The sequence below is a fragment of the Pseudorasbora parva genome, chromosome 5, assembly GCF_024679245.1.
Source record: "Pseudorasbora parva isolate DD20220531a chromosome 5, ASM2467924v1, whole genome shotgun sequence".
In the NCBI taxonomy this organism is placed as follows: domain Eukaryota; kingdom Metazoa; phylum Chordata; class Actinopteri; order Cypriniformes; family Gobionidae; genus Pseudorasbora; species Pseudorasbora parva.
Window position 1 is genome coordinate 38,478,120 of NC_090176.1, and position 18,689 is coordinate 38,496,808.

Consider the following 18,689-nt stretch of genomic DNA (forward strand, 5'->3'; position numbering starts at 1 on the left):
ACCATTCATTCCGTTGTGGCACCGCATCCGAATATCCAGAAGTTAAAGCCGGAGCAAGAGCAATCTTTGCTGGGGTTTGTTGGTGGCCATGATGTTGTGGCCCTCCTCCCCAACAGGACGAATTCGGGAAAAGTTAGATTTTCCAGCTCGCTTCGTTAGTGGCGAAACAGTTGGCTAAAGCCCTATTCAGACGGTAATTGTTTCTCGTGGGGTCGGAAGGTATTGCCATCATTTAAGTTACAGGGACTGGTCAGTTATTTTATCGCCGTCCGTCTCTCACCACCCGTGTAAAAATCCCCGGCCGAATTACCTTCTGCTTTGGACAAACACAAGGTCATGTGGTGATGTAATAGCTGTCCGAATCCACATCTCTGCGTTTTCAAGAATATATCACTTCAAAATTCACTGTTTATAATAATTTTTGACCACTGTGGAGCACCGTACGGTTGCGCTTTGCTGTTATTTGTCATTTCTAGACTTGTATTTCTTTAAAATGCGGACAGGTATTTACAAGAGCAATATATTTCATCACCACTCAAAGTGGGACTTTGAATTGGTCCGTTATTTAGAGCAGCATTTATTATAATACCAAGCATATGACATTTTATTTACAGTATACAATCATGTTTCGGACCACGTGAGCGGCGCATTCCAGATCACAAAACTCTCCTGTCCACCGTTAATAAATCACAATCCAAATGCACAAGTTTTAGGTTTTATCCTATGCTTTTTTAAGTGCACATTTATTTTGACGGATTTGTGAGAAACAGGCGAAGGGCACATGACATATGTCACAACCAATCGTTAGCGATTGGTTATGGCAGATCCAATAGATTTAAACTTCGTAACAGAGTACCTGCCTTCGCGGAAGTAAACGCTTGTCAATGGAGAGTGGCCAGACTCTCTGTACAAATGAAATTTACGAGAATCTGGTAAGACCAGGCTAGCATTAGACTATTTTAATGCACAATATAGAGTCAAAGTACCGGCTGACAGGAAGCCTCCACAAAGTGCACTCAAATAATTTAATACCAGCTGGCCATGGATTATCCTGCCTTATACCATGGTCATTTGCCAGCATTGACAACTTAAAGCACAATATTTGACTGAAAGGGTAAAATTGACAGTCAGTTACGGCTCATTAGATCTAACATTCTGCCTGCTTTGAATCAGACAGAGATAAAGCAGTGCATAAGATTACATTCATTTGAATGAATGAATTATAGCATTTAACTGAATTAATTATCGCAAGAGAGACAAGATGAGATATGTGTACCTTTATCTGTTCAGTGTCTCTATTAAAAATGAATCTGTGAGTTTAATTACTTCAAAATAGCAATGTTGTTGCTGAGAAATATAATGCAGTGATCAGTATTTGGGGTTGCACGGACTAGTCCTACTCTGCCATGTCTCTTTAAGCTTGACGTCGACTAGTCGCTGGTCATGGCATATATGTGCAACAGGATTATGGATATTGAAGTCCACTGTTACGCAGTTAAAATGACAAATAAATGCATACTCCGAGAACGCTTTACAAGACATGTTTGACTATACCATCTGGATGCTCACAATTGATCAAGAGAATGCTCGTTTTAAACAGCTTATTGTGCTTATTGTAAATTAATCACCGTTCTAAATGAATTCATGCTGCATTGTTATGCACACACAAAAATAGTAACGTGCACAGAATCATTTAGTAGCGCAGAAATGTATTGTCAACACAGTTATGTGATTAATCAGTGGAGAAACTGAAAAGATCTGGCATATTTTTCTTAGTAACTAAAACCCACAGCGTCACTATTAATTAACCAGATAATTAACACGCATTAACACGCAATCACTCTCTCACTTATTTATTCATATAAATTGAATATGTACTGTAACTTTGTATCTGTTTTAGTACAAGCAGAAATCTGTGAGGAATATATAAGCTTTATAAGCTATATATAAGCTGATTTTATTGCTAAAAGTCACAGTGCAACGTTGATAAGTTGCTTCAGACCATGGTTTTATTTACTTTCTCTTCTTCTTGATGATATATATATTTTTTCAATATAAGAATTATTTTAACTCATTTGTTTCTCCTAAAATGTCCTTTTGTGTTTCATGGTGTAGAAAAATTTACTGGACTGATGGTAATACAATAAACGTAGCCAATATGGATGGAAGTAACAGGAAGGTTCTTTATCAAAACCAGAGAGAACCAGTTGGTATGTGAAAGCTTCACTATTAATGCATGACAAATTTCTCTCTCTGATTCCCTCGCCATTCTTATATTCACAGGGGTTTAAAGTACAGGAGTAATTGCACTTTATTACTATACTTAAGTCTTATTTCTCAAAATGTTAAAATGAAAAGCATACTTTTTATTCCTTACAATTTTGTTTAAACCTGCTTATTTTGAAAGTCATCATGTCTTATTTTCACACACAAAAACAATAAGAAATAAAAGAAAAACAATTTTACATTTACAGGCTGTGAAATCCATTGCAGTCTAAAATATAACTGGCCACAGCTACGTTCATTTGTGACCCTGGACCACAAAACCAGTCATAAGTCGCATGGGTATATTTGTAACAATTATAATTTTAAAACTAGAATAGTTAAAATCAAGTTCCATATATATATATATGGAACATTTTTCTTACTGTAAATACATTTTTCTTACTGTAAATATATAAAAATGTGTTAGTAATATGCATAGGACTGGTAGCCTGACGTGGTCATGCTTGATTCTAGTCAGAATATGAGTCTGAAACCGCTCCATTGGGCTGTGATTATGGGGTGTGTTTCAACAGAACAAGGAAAGACCTCAATTGGACAGACCTACAACCAATCAGAGCAACGAAGCGACGTCAACAGAGCTCAAATGCACGGTGTTGCCAAATCCGTGTTTTTTCCCCCGCGGGTTGTTTTCTATGTCTGTGGGTTGAAGTGACTATTATGTAATATATAGACCCATGTGTGCGAATATTAGCAGGCAACCTTGCCAAAATAACACACATTTTACCCCCCAAACACCATTTTCCCCCGGAAAACCCCCTGAGATGCTATTGTTTAGGGCTAATAGTTGGCGGGTTTTGTTGTAAAAACTTGCACACGTGCTGGAATACACAATCTTTGCCGGTGTTGAAAAAAAATAATAATAATTTAATGATACACAGAGTACTTACCAACATGATCATCATTTTTGAGAGAAATTGTGAAGGTGAATGCATATACAAACAAGCTCTCTGTTTAAGATTTGAACATAATCTGAATATAATCCAAGCCCCTTTGATGACGTGCATGATTACGTTACTGTTGATCATCTGTCCGTCATCGTCTAAAGCCCGCCCAGATGATTTCATTGGTCCGAACAGTTTCTGTTCGGATATAATTACTCCTCTATGGAGCGAGGCCAGACCGAACTGCCCGAGCTAAAAAATTGTGGGCGGGGTTAAGTTCGGCTGGCATCCAGGCTATTCATTTGGATATTTTGCAACCTTAGATTCCATATTTTGTATCTCGGCCAAATATTGTCCTATCCATCAATGGAAAGTTTATTACTTAGCTTTCAGGTGATGTATAACTCTCAATTTTTTAAAAAAATTGACCGTTATGACTGGTTTTATGGTCCATGGTCACATTTGTCCTTGTGAAGAGACATTTGTTTAGTCATCCCGACATAGTCTTGACCTACATTAAAGCAATTGTCAGGAGTTGTTGTTTCGTATATATATATAAAACATTTCCAGAGAAATTTTCAGAGAAAATTATAGTTTAACAGATAAATAAATGTAGTTCCTCTGTACTTTTTTATACCCCTGTGTCTGTACTTTAATTTATAAGCAAAGCACATGCTGCTTTTTTTTTAAAGGCGGTTGGAAAAGATGTCTGAGAGTTTCAAGTGCTGTCTGTTGTTGTTGGGGGTATATCATGCACTTGCCCCTCTCAATCAAAGCTGTCCTGACACTCAATTGAAATATCCTTCACTTGTCACAATCAATTTTCCCACTCTGTCAAACTCTCACCATTTCCCCTTTTTGAAACAAGTTTTAGACTGAGATGAATTTTAGTGAAGTGATTTAGTGTCACATTGAGGTTGCAACTATATTTCAAGCTGTTAAAAAAAAAAAAAAACATCTCACTCTCACACTCAAAGGATATGTAAGGTATATAATAAAGCAATGATCTGAATATGATTCCATACCAGCACTCCAAACAACAGTTTCTAACTGACTTCTTGTTCTCTCTTAGGACTTTCAATTGACTTTCCAGCAGGGAAGATGTATTGGATCAGTTCTGCTAATGGTACTATCAACAGGTGCAATCTGGACGGCAGTGGCTTTGAGGTCATTGAAAGCATGAAGAGGGACTTAACTAAAGCCACGGCTCTAGCAGTCATGGGTAAGTGATAGAGCGTCTAATTTCCTCTTCATTAGTCAGGCATAGGTCAAAGGTTAACCACATTAACCGTAAGAAAATGACATGTTGATTTGATGGCACATGGCTGATATTTTATCTGCATTCGTTTTTCTAATTATCGTCTGATTATGAAAATTCTTCATTAAATTACTAGATGTACTGTTGCTTTGGTAACGTACACCATGAGCAGTATATTTAAAAGAAAAAATAAGTGAAAGTTAAAAGTGGTAAAAGGATGTGTAAATTAGTCTCGCATGGCATGCCCTCAGACCATCTGGTTGGTTAGCAGCTGGCTGCTATTAATCAGTTTCATCTGAAACAAAATGATGTCTAAAAGGTTGTTTTTCTGAAGAAGAACTGGCCACTGGATTTTGTCAACGTTTGCCACGATTGTGCCATTGGATCTCGGAAAGGTTCTGTTTTCTGTTTAAGGCACTTAGTAGCAATTGGACTAGATGACCACAATCAGATTCCCCAAAATTCCCCTTTTTCCATGTTTATTATTTAACAGTCAACTCACATTTCCAGTAATTTCTGGTCTGTTCAATGAAGCTGTTTCCATCATCCTGATGGAACTTTTTTTGTTGTTGCATTGTGAAGTATCGCATCAGAAACGAGTGATGGAAATGCCAAACTAATTAATCCGCAAAAAGGTTTTTACGCTTGCTTGAGGTGTTTTTTTACTCAATCCGAATACTGAGAGATGGAAACGCATTTGCCGAACAAAATGTGACATTGCGAACATTAAACCCATGTCACTAATTGTCTGTTTCCCCTGATGGGGACATGCTAAAACACTTATCATGGCTTAATGTGCTAAGAAATTGATATTAAAAGACCAAACTCAGTAAACCAAATACTAATAAAGCATACTTTGTGCAGGAAAGCAGATGAGCCCAGAATATGACGAAAGAACGCAAATTTGTGAATGAACAGCTTCTGTTTTCAAGTAGCACGTGGAACTGTCACAACTCTGCCGTCATCATGTTAAGCCCGCTCCATACACCGACTCTATGCACGATGTGATTGGCCTGACCAGAGTTTGGTTCTTCCAGCTCGCAAGCCAAAGGAGAGTTGCTAGCTGCACTGCCCGCTAGGGTTTGTCTAGAATTCTAGGCTAACCAGGGGTGTCGCTGTGTACCTAAAACTGCCAGCGGGTAAAATTTACCCATGCACATGATTGCTGTTTTGTAACGGATAAAAACATATTATGTCACTGTATTATATCACTGTCTTCCCAAAGTAATGTCTAGACTCTAGAGTCATGAAATTATTATTTCTAGTCATGAACTATGTTTTGTTCTGTTGTTTTATGCTATTTTAAGCTGGCTACACTAATCACTTTTGTGTGAATAGGCTGAATCAGCCTGCAATGACAATGAGAATTAGAAGTAAATAAATACAGATTTGGCTGCTGTAATATTATACTAAAATGTCATTAATCACATATTAAGATAACCCATGTTATTTAAATTACTTAAATATCCTAAATAGATAATGACGACCAAAAACAATTCCCAGCACTGCATAGGATGTATGACAAAGGATGAATTAATTAATTATTAATTATTAATTAGTTATTTATTTTATAATGTGAATAAGAGAACAAAACCAATTAACTTGCAGTAATCCTAAAAAAATTTTTATTCATTACATCTTTGATCGGAAATTAAACAAAATCCAGGATACGGGCTGACTTGGACAAATAGCAGCATAGTAGCAAACAAAATTGCAAAGCAAAAATGTATAATGAATCAAAAGTTTGAACATTTATGAGTAAGCTAAAACATCTTTATTTGAATGTGCGTTGTGTGACTGTTTGCAGCAAGCCTACACGTTGCTCAAACAGCGCGGAAATAATGGAATTACATTGAGGTAAATTTGACCTGACGGCAGTTTTAGGTATAAATGCTCCGTTTTTTAAAGTCAATGACTGAGAGACGTGCATATTTTATTGAAAATCTGTTGTTGGTCATGTTACAGATTGGTCAGATGGTCTTTATATATAAAAAATTGTCAGTACTTGAGCAGAATTTAGTTATGATGATGTATTAGACTTTATGTCGATAGTCAAGTGTGGCACTGTGTGTCTACAGCTACACTGCTTCAGCTTGGCTGACAAAATAAAGGCATTTTGTCAAAATAGATTTAACAATTTCAGTTTAGCCCTAGGAAACCCGTCATGGAATGAGAATAAAGACCAAATTTGAGTTCCCTGAGGAGCGTAAACATACTCATTGTTAGAGAAGTGAAGAAGTTTGATTGATTTAGCTTTAAATAGACCAAGCTAATAAAGGCTGTCTTGGAAGATATCCATTTGATTTTGAATCACACACGTTAGGCCTACTGTATGACTCAAATTATAACTCTAAACATTGGCCAGAAGCTGTAATTCTAGGAATTATAGAGAACTCAGTCATGCTGTCAGCATCACAAGGGGAGAGAGTTGCATAACTTGCAAATGAAAGCAGTAAATGCAGCAAAGGCTGTAATTGTGCGCTTTCACTTTTTTATATTGGACAATTTCTCTTTCTCTCTGCCTAAATGTATTACAATCTTTAGTTTAAGATGTCATCTGACATGTTTTCTCCCATTACTCTCTGTCTGTCTTTGTGGGTGGAAACTTATGCCCACAAATTATTCATTAGCATGTATTTATTTCCCTAAACCCCAGTTTTAACTGATTACACTGTCTGCATGCTGCTAAGGTATTAATCTTTGGAAAACCTCTGTAGTCACGTTCTATTTTAGAGCAGCTATGATGAGCTGAAAAACAAATGCAATTTGTAAAAAGTGGTGACAGACTCTTTTAATTAAACAAAGTTTGAGTCATTATTAAATTGGGAGCAGAATGCAGGCTGCCGCAAAGACTAATGGGTTACTTTCAAAGAAGTAGCACGGTACAGCAAAACAGCAAAATGATGCATTCAGTAGACACTATCTATCACAATTAATAGGCCTTTGTTCTGTAGAGGAAATGCTTTCCATTACTTCTGCAGAAACCTATGAATCTGTTTGGTGGACAGTTATGTTTTTCATTTATAGTATGACAAACTGCCAGAGATGTGTTTTTTGGTATGCATTTTTTGTTTTGTTTTTTTGAGATTGAACAAACTTGCCATGCCCTTTGTTTTAAGACTACAATAGGATACAATAGTAAAAAATCTATAGCATCTTTTTCCTTGTGATGGCAAAGTTTTTACCTTTCAACAGCCATTACTCCAGTCACATGATCCTTTAGAAATCTGTTTAATATGTTTGATTTGGTACTCAAAAAACGTTCTTATTACATAGTTGTGCTCCTTAAAGAGTTAGTTCACCCAAAAATGAAATTGATGTCATTAATGACTCCCTAATGTCGTTCCACACCCGTAAGACCTACGTTCATCTTCAGAACACTGTTTAAGATATTTCATATTTAGTCCAAAAGTTTAGGCACACTATACTGTCCATGTCAAGAAAGGGAATAAAAACATCATCAAAGTAGTCCAAATGTGACATCAGTTAGTTCATTAGAATCTCTTGAAGTATCGAAAATACATTTCGGTCCAAAAATATCAAAAACTATGACTTTATTCAGCATTGTCTTCTCTTCCGCATTTGTTTTCAAACCTCAAATAAAGATTCAAACGGTCATGAATCAGTGTATTGATTCATGATTCGGATCACCAATGTCAGGTGATTTCAGCAGTTTGGCAGTTTGACATGTGATCGGAATCATGAATCAATACGCTGATTCAAAACCATTTGAATCTTTATTTGAGGATTGAAAACAAACGCGGAAGAGAAGACAATGTTGAATAAAGTCGAAGTTTTTGTTATTTTTGGACCAGAATGTATACGAATTTTCGATGCTTCAAGAGATTCTAATCAACCAACTGATGTCTCATATGGACTACTTTGATTATGCTTTTATTACCTTTCTGGTAATGGACAGTATAGTGTGTATACATTTGGATACGTTCTCGGACTAAATATAAAATATCTTAAACTGTGTTCTGAAAATGAACGGCAGTCTTACTGGTGTGGAACAACATTAGGGTGAGTCATAAAATAAAATAAAAAATAACGACTTAATTCAGCATTGTCTTCTCTTCCGTGTTCCTCAAATAAAGAATCAAACGGTCATGATTAATGATTCGGATCGTGTGTTAAACTGGCAAACTGCTGAAATCACGTGACATTGGTGATATGAATCACGAACCAATCTGTTGATTCACGAACGGTTGATTTTTTTATTTGAGGTTAGAGAAGAGAATAGTCCCATTTTGTTTTGTTTATTTTGTTATTTTTGGACCAAAATGTATTGTCAACGCTTTCAAAAGAGTCCAACTAACCAACTGATGTCACATATGAACTACTTTGATGATGTTTTCATTACCTTCTGGACGTGGACAGCAAGTGGGCACCAAGTGGCCTCGGACTAAATCTAAAATATCTTAAACTGTGTTCCGAGGATGAACAGAGGTCTTACAGGTGTGGAATGACATTGGGGTGAGTCATTCATGAAAGAAATTTCATTTTTGGGTGAACTAACCCTTTAATGTCCTTTTTTTCCCATATTTATTTGATGAATATTTTTATTTTTATTTATAGTAGATTTTTGTGACAATACAAAGGTCTTTCTTGATCAATTAAATACATCTTTGCTGAATAAATGGGTATATATATATATATATATATATATATATATATATATATATATATATATATATATATATATATATATATATATATATATATATATATATATATATATATATATATACACACAATACACACACCATATGCCACATTTATTATATTATGGATAAATTCTACAATTCTTCAATCTGTAACACACCTCTATAAAGGAAAGACCATCTCAGAGCCTGAATGGCCAGGGGCAGATTACATATGCATGCAGGTGGGCAGATGATCTCGTAGACTCTTGAGTTGGTGTATAAGTGGGTGGTGAGTGGAAATTCATTTCGAATTCCATGTTTCCCTCTTCCATGCCGAATATGAACCAGTCAAACAATGGCATAAGATTCCTTCTCTTAATGCTTTGCAGATGTATAGCATGCTTACCTTGTGCGTTGATTATAAAATATAAACTAATCACATCCTCCATGTGAATACGAAAGGAAACAAGGCAAGAAGATGAAAGAGTCTCAGTGTGATTGATGTTATCTTTGTGATAAGTAAAGCAGACTGAATTCTGCACGTATACTCCTTATGATAAGACAGCTATCCCTTCCAAGCACACAAAATGCTGCTTTTCTTTCCAATACCGGCAGTCTGTGTTTTTATAATGCATACCATACCACATTGCCATGCAGGTTACCCACAGAGATCTAAAAGAATGGTATATATTAATATGCAGCATGAGAATGTCATCAGAGAACAAAGAGTCAGATTCAGCATAAAGAGGGAAAAAATTGGAATACATTACTGCCCCTTCAGCTCATGCACTACAAGTCAAAATGTGTGTGTGCATTGTATGTACGTGTATATACACCGATTAGGCATAACATAATGACCACCTTCCTAATATTGTGTTGGTCCCCCTTTTGCTGCCAAAACAGCCCTGACCCATTGACTCCAAGGTGTGCTGTGATATCAGGCACCAATATGTTAGTAGCAGATCCTTTAAGTCCATTAAGTTACAAGGTGGGGCCTCCGTGGTAGATCGCCTCAAAAAATCAAGCCCTATCCAAGCCTGTGCAAGTTGTGTCCGAGCCCGGCCCAGCCCGACACATTAACTGTAATTATGAGCCCGAGCCCGATTTAAACCCGACCGTTTTTGAATACGTGGGCGTTCAGACAAGATCAAGCCTGTAATGAGCAGAGCGAAGCGGACTGGTGTGACTCAGCTCATAATCATGAACCGCTCACCGGTAAAGTGATGTTCGCTCAAATCCAGCTCAGACATGACATTTATCTTTAGCTTACTTGTTGTAGCTTGTAGTAATTTTTTTTTATATATTTATGTTTAAATATTATATTATTATTATTATTATTATATATTTTTTTAAATCTGTTTATGATAAGTGCAAAGATGTGAGTGGGTCAGAAATGAATTTGGTGGTTATATTTTCTTTAATATTAAGTTTTGTTTTGTAGAAAGCCTTTCTTTCATTTTGTATAAATTGAATTTTAATTTTAATAAATGTTTCTTCGGCCAATTGCATGGATTTAATAAATCAGAAGGAAATAGCAGACTATAATCATGACATGAAGTCGCGGGAGCGATCTATGGAGTGATATTTGTGCCATAATTAAACAAACAAATCCAGCATTTTGCAAACAAATACGATCTGCTTTGCAAAGGAAAACTCAACTCGCAAACAAACAGAAAGCGATGTGCAAATACAAAGAACAGTTTGAGCGAAAACACAGAGGAGTAACAAATATGTATTGTGTTTTGCAAATAAATGAGTGAGCATGCATATTTCACAAATAAATACAAACCATCCTACAAATTGCATGTAACCTTTGAACAAATACCAAACCTAGTCCACATAAATGCATGCATGTTTGTTACTATCTCAGCTTAATTTTCTCACAAATTCAGTTCAGGCAGATTTTCTCACAAATGTAGTTGAGCAACTTCCTCTACCAGAACAGCAGATGGCGCTTTGGGTCAATTTACGATTTTCAAACACGTTTTCAGACTGAAATGAGCGAGGAACCGGATGCAGTATTTCTGTCTTACTGTATCTATTATTAATCATTTTGAGATTTTCACTTTGTCAACCCTATTTCATAAAAACAAAACAAAAAAACATAAAAATATATAGATATTATTGTGACCAACAAGTGCGCTTGTTAATGTCAAAATGATTGAGATGGCCAATCAAATCAAAGTAGGCGGGGTTTGCGTTCTCTTTTGGCTTGTGCATACAGCCTTCACACACAGACGAGCCAATCTATCGCTTAATGTCGTTGCGGAGAGAGAGACACTCTATTCCCTGTGTCCCTGCTCTTAATATACAATCATTGAATATCTTTGATTTTAATGAAGAAGAAAAGAAAAAAAAAACTACATGATAAGAGCGGATTAGAACCAGAAACCTTTGACACGGTTAACATAAATTCTACCACCAGACCAGCAAGGTATACAGTCCCTGACAAAAGTCTTGTCGCTTATCTATTTTCTAGAAATACCTGATATTAACCTGACTTTTAATTAATTAATTGGTGTTAGAAATAGCTCATATGAAAAGCTAAAACCCTCCCAAATGATGTTTAATGCACTGAAATAAATAATGTTCACAGAAAAATTATTTATCATTTAATTAAGATGGAAAGGTCAAATTTTGGCAAGACAAAAGTTTTGTCGCCTATACAGAAATTGAACAAATTTACTGCAAATACAAAAATATGTCAGCAAATTAAGTTGTGGTGCTGTGAGATCCAAATGTAATATCTTGTATGACTTCCATGAGCTTGAAGGACTGCATCCATGCGGTTTGGCAAGGATTCATACAATTTATTGATGAAATCATCAGGAATAGTTAAGAAAGCAGTCTTGCATGCCTCCCAGAGTTCATCAATATTCTTTGGTTTCGTCTTCCATGCGTCCTCTTTCATCCTACCCCACATATGCTCAATGATGTTCATGTCTGGTGACTGGGCTGGCTTATCCTGGAGCATCTTGATCTTCTTCGCCTTGAGGAACTTTGATGTGGAGATGGAAGTATGCGATGGAGCACCGTCCTGCTGCAGAATTTGGCCTCTTTTATGGTTGGGAATATAAGAGGTAGCTAAGATTTCGTGGTATTTTAGACTATTGATGTTGCCTTCCACCCTGCAGATCTCTCGCACACCCCCATACTGGATGTAACCCCAGACCCTGATTTTTCCGCCACCAAACTTCACTGTTTTCTGGGTGAATCTCGGATCCATTCGGGCACCCGTAGGTCTCCTGCAATATTTGCGGCGACTGTGGTGTAATTCAACAGAAGATTTATCTGAAAAATCCACCTTCTGCCACTTTTCCAGCGTCCATCCTTTTAGCAGGCTGTGGGCCTTGGCAAATGCCAGACGGTTTTTCAATTGTCTTTTGTTTAGTGCTGGCTTCTGGGCACTGATTCGACCATGGAGGTCATTTCGAGACAGAATCCGACAAACTGTTCTGGTTGACACAGGGACTTCAGATGACCAGGTCTCGTGGAGCTCTGCTGCAGTGGAAAATGGGCTGGCCTTGGATTTTCGAGCCAACAAGCAGTTGTCTTGTGGGGTCTGCCTGACCTGGGCTTGTCAAAAACGTCTCCAGTCTCTTCAAATCTTTTTTTTTTCCTCTGTACTTGACGCTGAGACTCATTGAAGGTGTCTGCCACATCAGCAGTGGATCTGGTCTTCAGCCTCTTGATAATCAAAACTTTAGTCTCAGGGTGAATCTTAGGCATGTTTGCAGAGGTCTAGTTGCAGTTGATGTGAAGGTTTAGCGTACTGGGGTTCTTTTTATACACACTTGAGACCTAATTGATCCATTATTAGTCAAACGTGAAGCTCATATGACAAGGTGACAACACTTATGTCTTTGACTCAATGGGCTTTACCAAGCTGTGAATATTAGAATACTTTTTGAAAGTTTAGTTTTTCACTGAAACATTATCACAAAAGCTGGTGGGATTAAAATGAGCCATTTCTTGTAAAAAAAAATCTTGATTAGAAATATATTTCAGCAGCACTTTAGGTCAATTTGTACACAAGCGACAAGACTTTTGTCAGGGACTGTACAGATGGATATAAGCTGCTCGATGTATTTATTCACTAAGGCGAAGAATCTCGGGACTGATAATATATTTAACACAAATTAATGCAAATATTGTTTGTGAATAGTCCCAAAAGGCTTATCCCCTCCCCCCAAAAATGAGTGAATTATTACATGCCTGAAATCTGCTGTTTTGGAAGATAATTGCATTTGTGAGAAAATATGCACAAACTGCATTTGTGAGAAAATCAGCGCGAACTGCATTTGTGAGAAAATCAGCCTGAACTGCATTTGTGAGAAAATCAGCCTGAACTGCATTTGTGAGAAAATCTGCTCGAACTGCATTTGCACATCGCTCTCTGCTTGTTTGCAAGTCGTGTTTTCCTTTGCAAAGCAGATCGTGTTTGTTTGCAAAATGATGGATTTATTTGTTTAATTATGGCACAAAATTCATTCCATAGCGATCGCATTCATTGCTCATGAACTCATAAATAAACTGAAACTCTGCAGGCTACTTGCCTCACAGACATGAGAAATATCTTTATAGAAAACTTGAAAAGTCAATTTTTTAACGAAACGATTCGAAATGAAAAGATTTAGTTAAGAAAAGTGCAGTGTTCGCGAGAGCAGCTCATGACTCTCGTTTCTGTTCAGAATGTTGCGCTGCATGTGCTGTCAGTTTAACACGTATTTTTAGACTAATCCTGACTTGTTCTACTTTGTAGCCTACACATTTGTTTCTTAGTTGTAGTATTAGTTATTACTTTGCTTATATATATATATATATATATATATATATATATATATATATATATATATATATATATATATATATATATATATATATATGTTGTGCTCCTCAAACCATTCCTGAACCATTTTGCTTTGTTGCAGGGGGCATTATCCTATTGAAAATGACCACAGCCACCAAAGGGTGTACATGGTCTGCAACAATGCTTAGGTAGGTAGTACCTGTCAAAGTAATGTCCACATGGATGGCAAGACCCAAGGTTTCCCAGCAGAACATTGCCCAAAGCATCACACTGCCTCCTCGTTACTTTGACACGTACCACCTACCTAAGCATTGTTGCAGACCATGTACACCCTTAAATTTCATGGAAACTTAAAGAATCTGCTGCTAACATCTTGGTGCCAGATACCACAGTACTCATTCAAGGGGTCTAGTGGATATCATGCCTCAATGGGTCAGGGCTTTTTTTGGCAACAAATATACAATGTCTGATTGTTGTGTATAGATAGTACAGATTATAATTATCTCCTCAAAATTACAGCTAGAATGTTCACAGTTTTGAACGTGAATGAAACAAACTTTTCCATTTGGCTGTATGATTTCCATCTGATGCCAGGGGTCATAGCTGGACGATGATTCATAGGCTCCATGAGATGTTCAGTCTTAATCGGCTCTATCTCCCTCCCAGAAAAAGCTACATAAATTAGGGCATTTGCCAAGGTTAACCCATATAACATGGTATCAGTTGATGTCCCCGTAAATTTACGTTTGTCTTGCTGTAAGGGAAATGGTTTATGATTTTATCCACCTGGCATGGTAAAATCCACCACCCTTTAGTGTGTGTTGAGGGACAGGCCTTATCATTACATGGAGGTGTGCTGGAAAATTTACTCAGCAGAGACAGATGATCAGGAGATCGATATGAGCGGTGGCTGTTTGAAAGATGCAGCATCATTATTAAGCAAAAAAAAATCCAATGGCTGCCTTGCATCAAAGTCACATCCGTTATTAGACCGTGAAACAGTAATTGAAGAGCATGATGACTGAAGAAATGAAAGCAATTTTACTGACAGGATCCAGTCTCGCCACCACCTCCTGGTAGAATCTTTAATGGGATGTGACCACTCAGGGAAGAGCAAACTGCTGTTTAGTGGGCTGTGTGTCACCTTAAGACCTGTGCTGGTCTGTGATCAAACAGTTTAAATGGACGTTACACCCAGAAGCAATCACCGATGTCTCTCACACAGGACAGGTAAAGATTAATATTGACTGCAGTGATGACCTATGCAAGCAATCTTGAATGCCAAATACGCTACTGGCGGCTCAGGGTAGGATGTCATTTATACACACCTGGCCTCACTACAAAAAGCAAATATCTTCTTGAGACTCTCTGCGGCCTAAGTGACACTAATATTTGTGTCTGGTTTATGGATGAGACATGAATATCTTGTTGAAAATATTTGTGCTTGTACTCGTTGTGTACAAATGAAAGAAGCATGCCGTAGGAAACTGCTTCGTTCTAAAACCAAGTGAGCTGCCTACAGAGACATAATTTTAGGGCAAAAGATATAGATGTACAAATTAATTGATGTATATTATATAAAAGCTACCCAAGTTTAGACTCGGTGCGATTAAAATAATATTTTTTTTTTAGAAAGGAGCCTTTAATGCTCTTCAGGGCTGCATTTAGTTTATCAAAAAATATTGTAAAAACTGTAATATTGTGAAATATTATTACAATTTAAAATAATTGTTTTCTATTTTTTCAACCATTTAACCAGAAGAGTCCCGTTGAGATTAAGAACCTCTTTTTCAAGGGAGTTCTGGCCAAGAGCCAGCAAAGTTACACAATTTTAAAAAAAGTTTCAACAGTTACAATGTACATACAACATTAAAGGTGTCATGAACTGACCTTTTTATTGTTTATATTGTTATTGTTGTCTGAGGTTATCTAATGGAGTTATCTAATAGGCTATTTTCTACACTGGTTTTGAGACTCTTTCCAAAACGCTGGGTTTTGATGGGCGTGCCGCACTGGAGACTTGGAAGTAAACGCCCACGGCTAGGATTGGAGAAGATTTGCATATTTAATGAGCTTCATCTCCTGTCATATCTATGCCTCTGTCAGTTCAGTTGACATGAGCGAGGGGTTGAAAGCGGCAACTGTACGTTTATCAAAGTACATCTTTATCAAACAAACACAATGATTTATTTCTCATCCACCCGCCATTGATTGGACTATTATTTTTGTATTACATAGCCCGCACAATCATTTGATACAAGCGCGAACTGAGCGCACATATACACATACGCGCACGCCCTTCAAATGTCAAGTCCAGAGAGAGTGAACAACAGAAAGGAATATAATGACATTCATCAGCCTGCCCGGGACGTTGGGCTTTACGAGCCCTAGCCCATACGTTTGAGTCTAACGTGCACGTACACATAAGGAAAACGATCTATAACAATGCAATACTGTTACATATAAAAAAAACACGTTTTACTCACATAAGTGTGTTGCACCATTCCTCTTGTCAGATCCAATATAGAAGAAATAGTATTGTGAGATTTGTTTACAAACGATCCCGCAGTGAAATGACCAGCAAACATTATTCCTTCCCCACATGAGCTGGAACTTAAAAATAAAGTTCAACCACACATTCCTAATTGTAACGAGGTTCTTAGATGGGAAGGAAGGGGGCGGGAACCGGCGAACATTCAAAAAACTTTAAATAAATAAATAAACAAAACGAAAGTAACGCGGGCAGCCCCTACCGGATGACTGGCCACACACAATAAAACGTGGGCAGCCCCTCACGGCCGACTGCCCGCACACACAACACAAAACGTAAACAAAACATAACATAAAATCCAGGCCTGGTCCTCTCTCGTCTTCCACTGCCTTCGCTCCTCCTTTTATGCTCCCGTCACTCGGCCGCGAGACAAGACCGGTGTGGCGCGCAGCTGGCACTCATTAGCACTCGTCACCGGCCCGCTCTCACGATCCCTCGCCCCGCTGCTTGCCACACTAATATTAGGATCCGAAGGAAGCTTATGCAGCGACTGTGTTCTTCCATTAGACTGTAGGTTCTAACCACAATCAGTGAAATATCTTGCTATATTCTTCGGCATGTTTATTGCTGCTGGCAGGCGTGATCCAATGAGTCGGTGGGCGGGGCTACTGAACTACACGTGCTTATTATTCTGTAGAGGCGGTGTTTCATCAGTCGATGACGTCAAGAAACGAACACGATCGTTTTCTGGGCCTGGTGTCTATAAAAGCTTTTCTTTAACTAACAAGGATGTTTACAGCTCTGAAACTTACAGGATATTCTTATATGACCATGACCTTTTATATACCAAAAGCTCAAGGGAATGTTGATTTCTCAATTCATCCCCCCTTTAAAATAACACAGCTTATGAGAAACAATCACAAGCGATTGAGGCAGTCTGTTTTAGGCTTGGTTTTAAAAGCATTTAAAGACATAAATGCGGTCAATTTCCAGTCTTTCTGCAATATGTTTCAAGCAAAAGGAGCGAAGTGGACATTGTCTTTCTTATCCAGCTCTGTGCGGACAAAAGGAACAGCTGATCGTCTGATCGCAGGGAGTAAGAGTCAACACTTCTCTGTGTGAGTAAAGCACAGATGTACAGAGGCAATAATCCCAACAGAGCCTTGTAAATAAAAGAGTACCAATATCCCTGCCTCCTATTGGCCAGCAAAGGCCAGTGCACACGTGTGTACAAATCACAGTGATGCGTCATGGCTCTACATTAGTAATGAATCTCAGAGAAGCATGATAAATCGAATCGATGATTTGAATACATGAAGATGAATCATTCATATAAAAAAAGATCACCATAATTTAGCACAGATAAAAAAGTAGCAGTGACAAGGTGCTTTTTCACTTCAAAAGAAAAACACATTATTATGGAAAAACCCCAATTTAAGTTTTAATTTCTTAGTTTTTCTATGTGTGGTTTAAAAGTGAGGAAGTCGTCAATCAAGACAGAGGTACTTATATTCATGAACCAATTCTATGACATTCCCTTCAAGAGTGGACACTATTAAGACAGTTTGAGGCATCTTTTTATAGTTTGTAAAGAACATTAGCCTTGTTTTATCAGCATTGAGGACTAGTTTTAACTAAAGAAGTGATTGATGGACGGTAACAAAAGCTTTCTGCAGGCTTTCAATTGCCTGAGAAAGAGAGTCTGTCATCAGCATAAAAATGCATGTTAGCATTAGTGACATTTTGACCCAAGTCATTGATGTACAAAATAAATAGGAGGGGCCCCAAAACTGAACCTTGTGGCACTCCTTTCTCGACAACAACAAATTCAGAACAGAGACCTTCATATTTAATGCATTGAGTCCTGTTATTCAGATAATTTGAGAACCTATTCTATTGTAATATATTTTAAAATGTATTATATTCATTTGATCCAAAGCTGAATTTTTAGCATCATTACTCCAGTCTTCATTGTCACATGATCCATCAGAAATCATTGCTGATTTGGTTCTCAAGAAAAATGTCTTATTATTATCAATGTTGAAAACAGATTTCTTGTGTGACACACTGCCCCCCCCCCCCCCCCCTCAATATTCTTTGATGAATTTAAAATATAAAAAGATTTGAAATAGACATCCTTTTACATTTGTTTTCTGTCAGTTTTGAGCAATTTAACTTATCCATAACGAATAAAAGGACTAATTTCTTTAAAAATCATACCAACCCAAAACGTACTAAAATTCACCATGGTTCCATTAATACATTATAGCTGATACAATTATTGTCACTATTGTAAAATCTCAAATAATTAGTTAAA

The 18,689-nt window shown here is 37.3% G+C and overlaps 1 protein-coding gene across 13 annotated transcripts in view; it reads left to right on the forward strand.

Moving 5' to 3' along the window:
- The window catches only part of lrp1bb (low density lipoprotein receptor-related protein 1Bb), a 442,399-nt gene that overhangs the window by 308,365 nt on the left and 115,345 nt on the right, over positions 1–18,689 (forward strand). For all 13 annotated transcript variants that reach the window (XM_067444216.1, XM_067444217.1, XM_067444225.1 and 10 more), the window contains 2 exons: positions 2,116–2,210; positions 4,240–4,389. In XM_067444216.1, the coding sequence (XP_067300317.1) occupies positions 2,116–2,210; positions 4,240–4,389 (245 nt within the window). The remainder of the gene's footprint in view (positions 1–2,115; positions 2,211–4,239; positions 4,390–18,689) is intronic.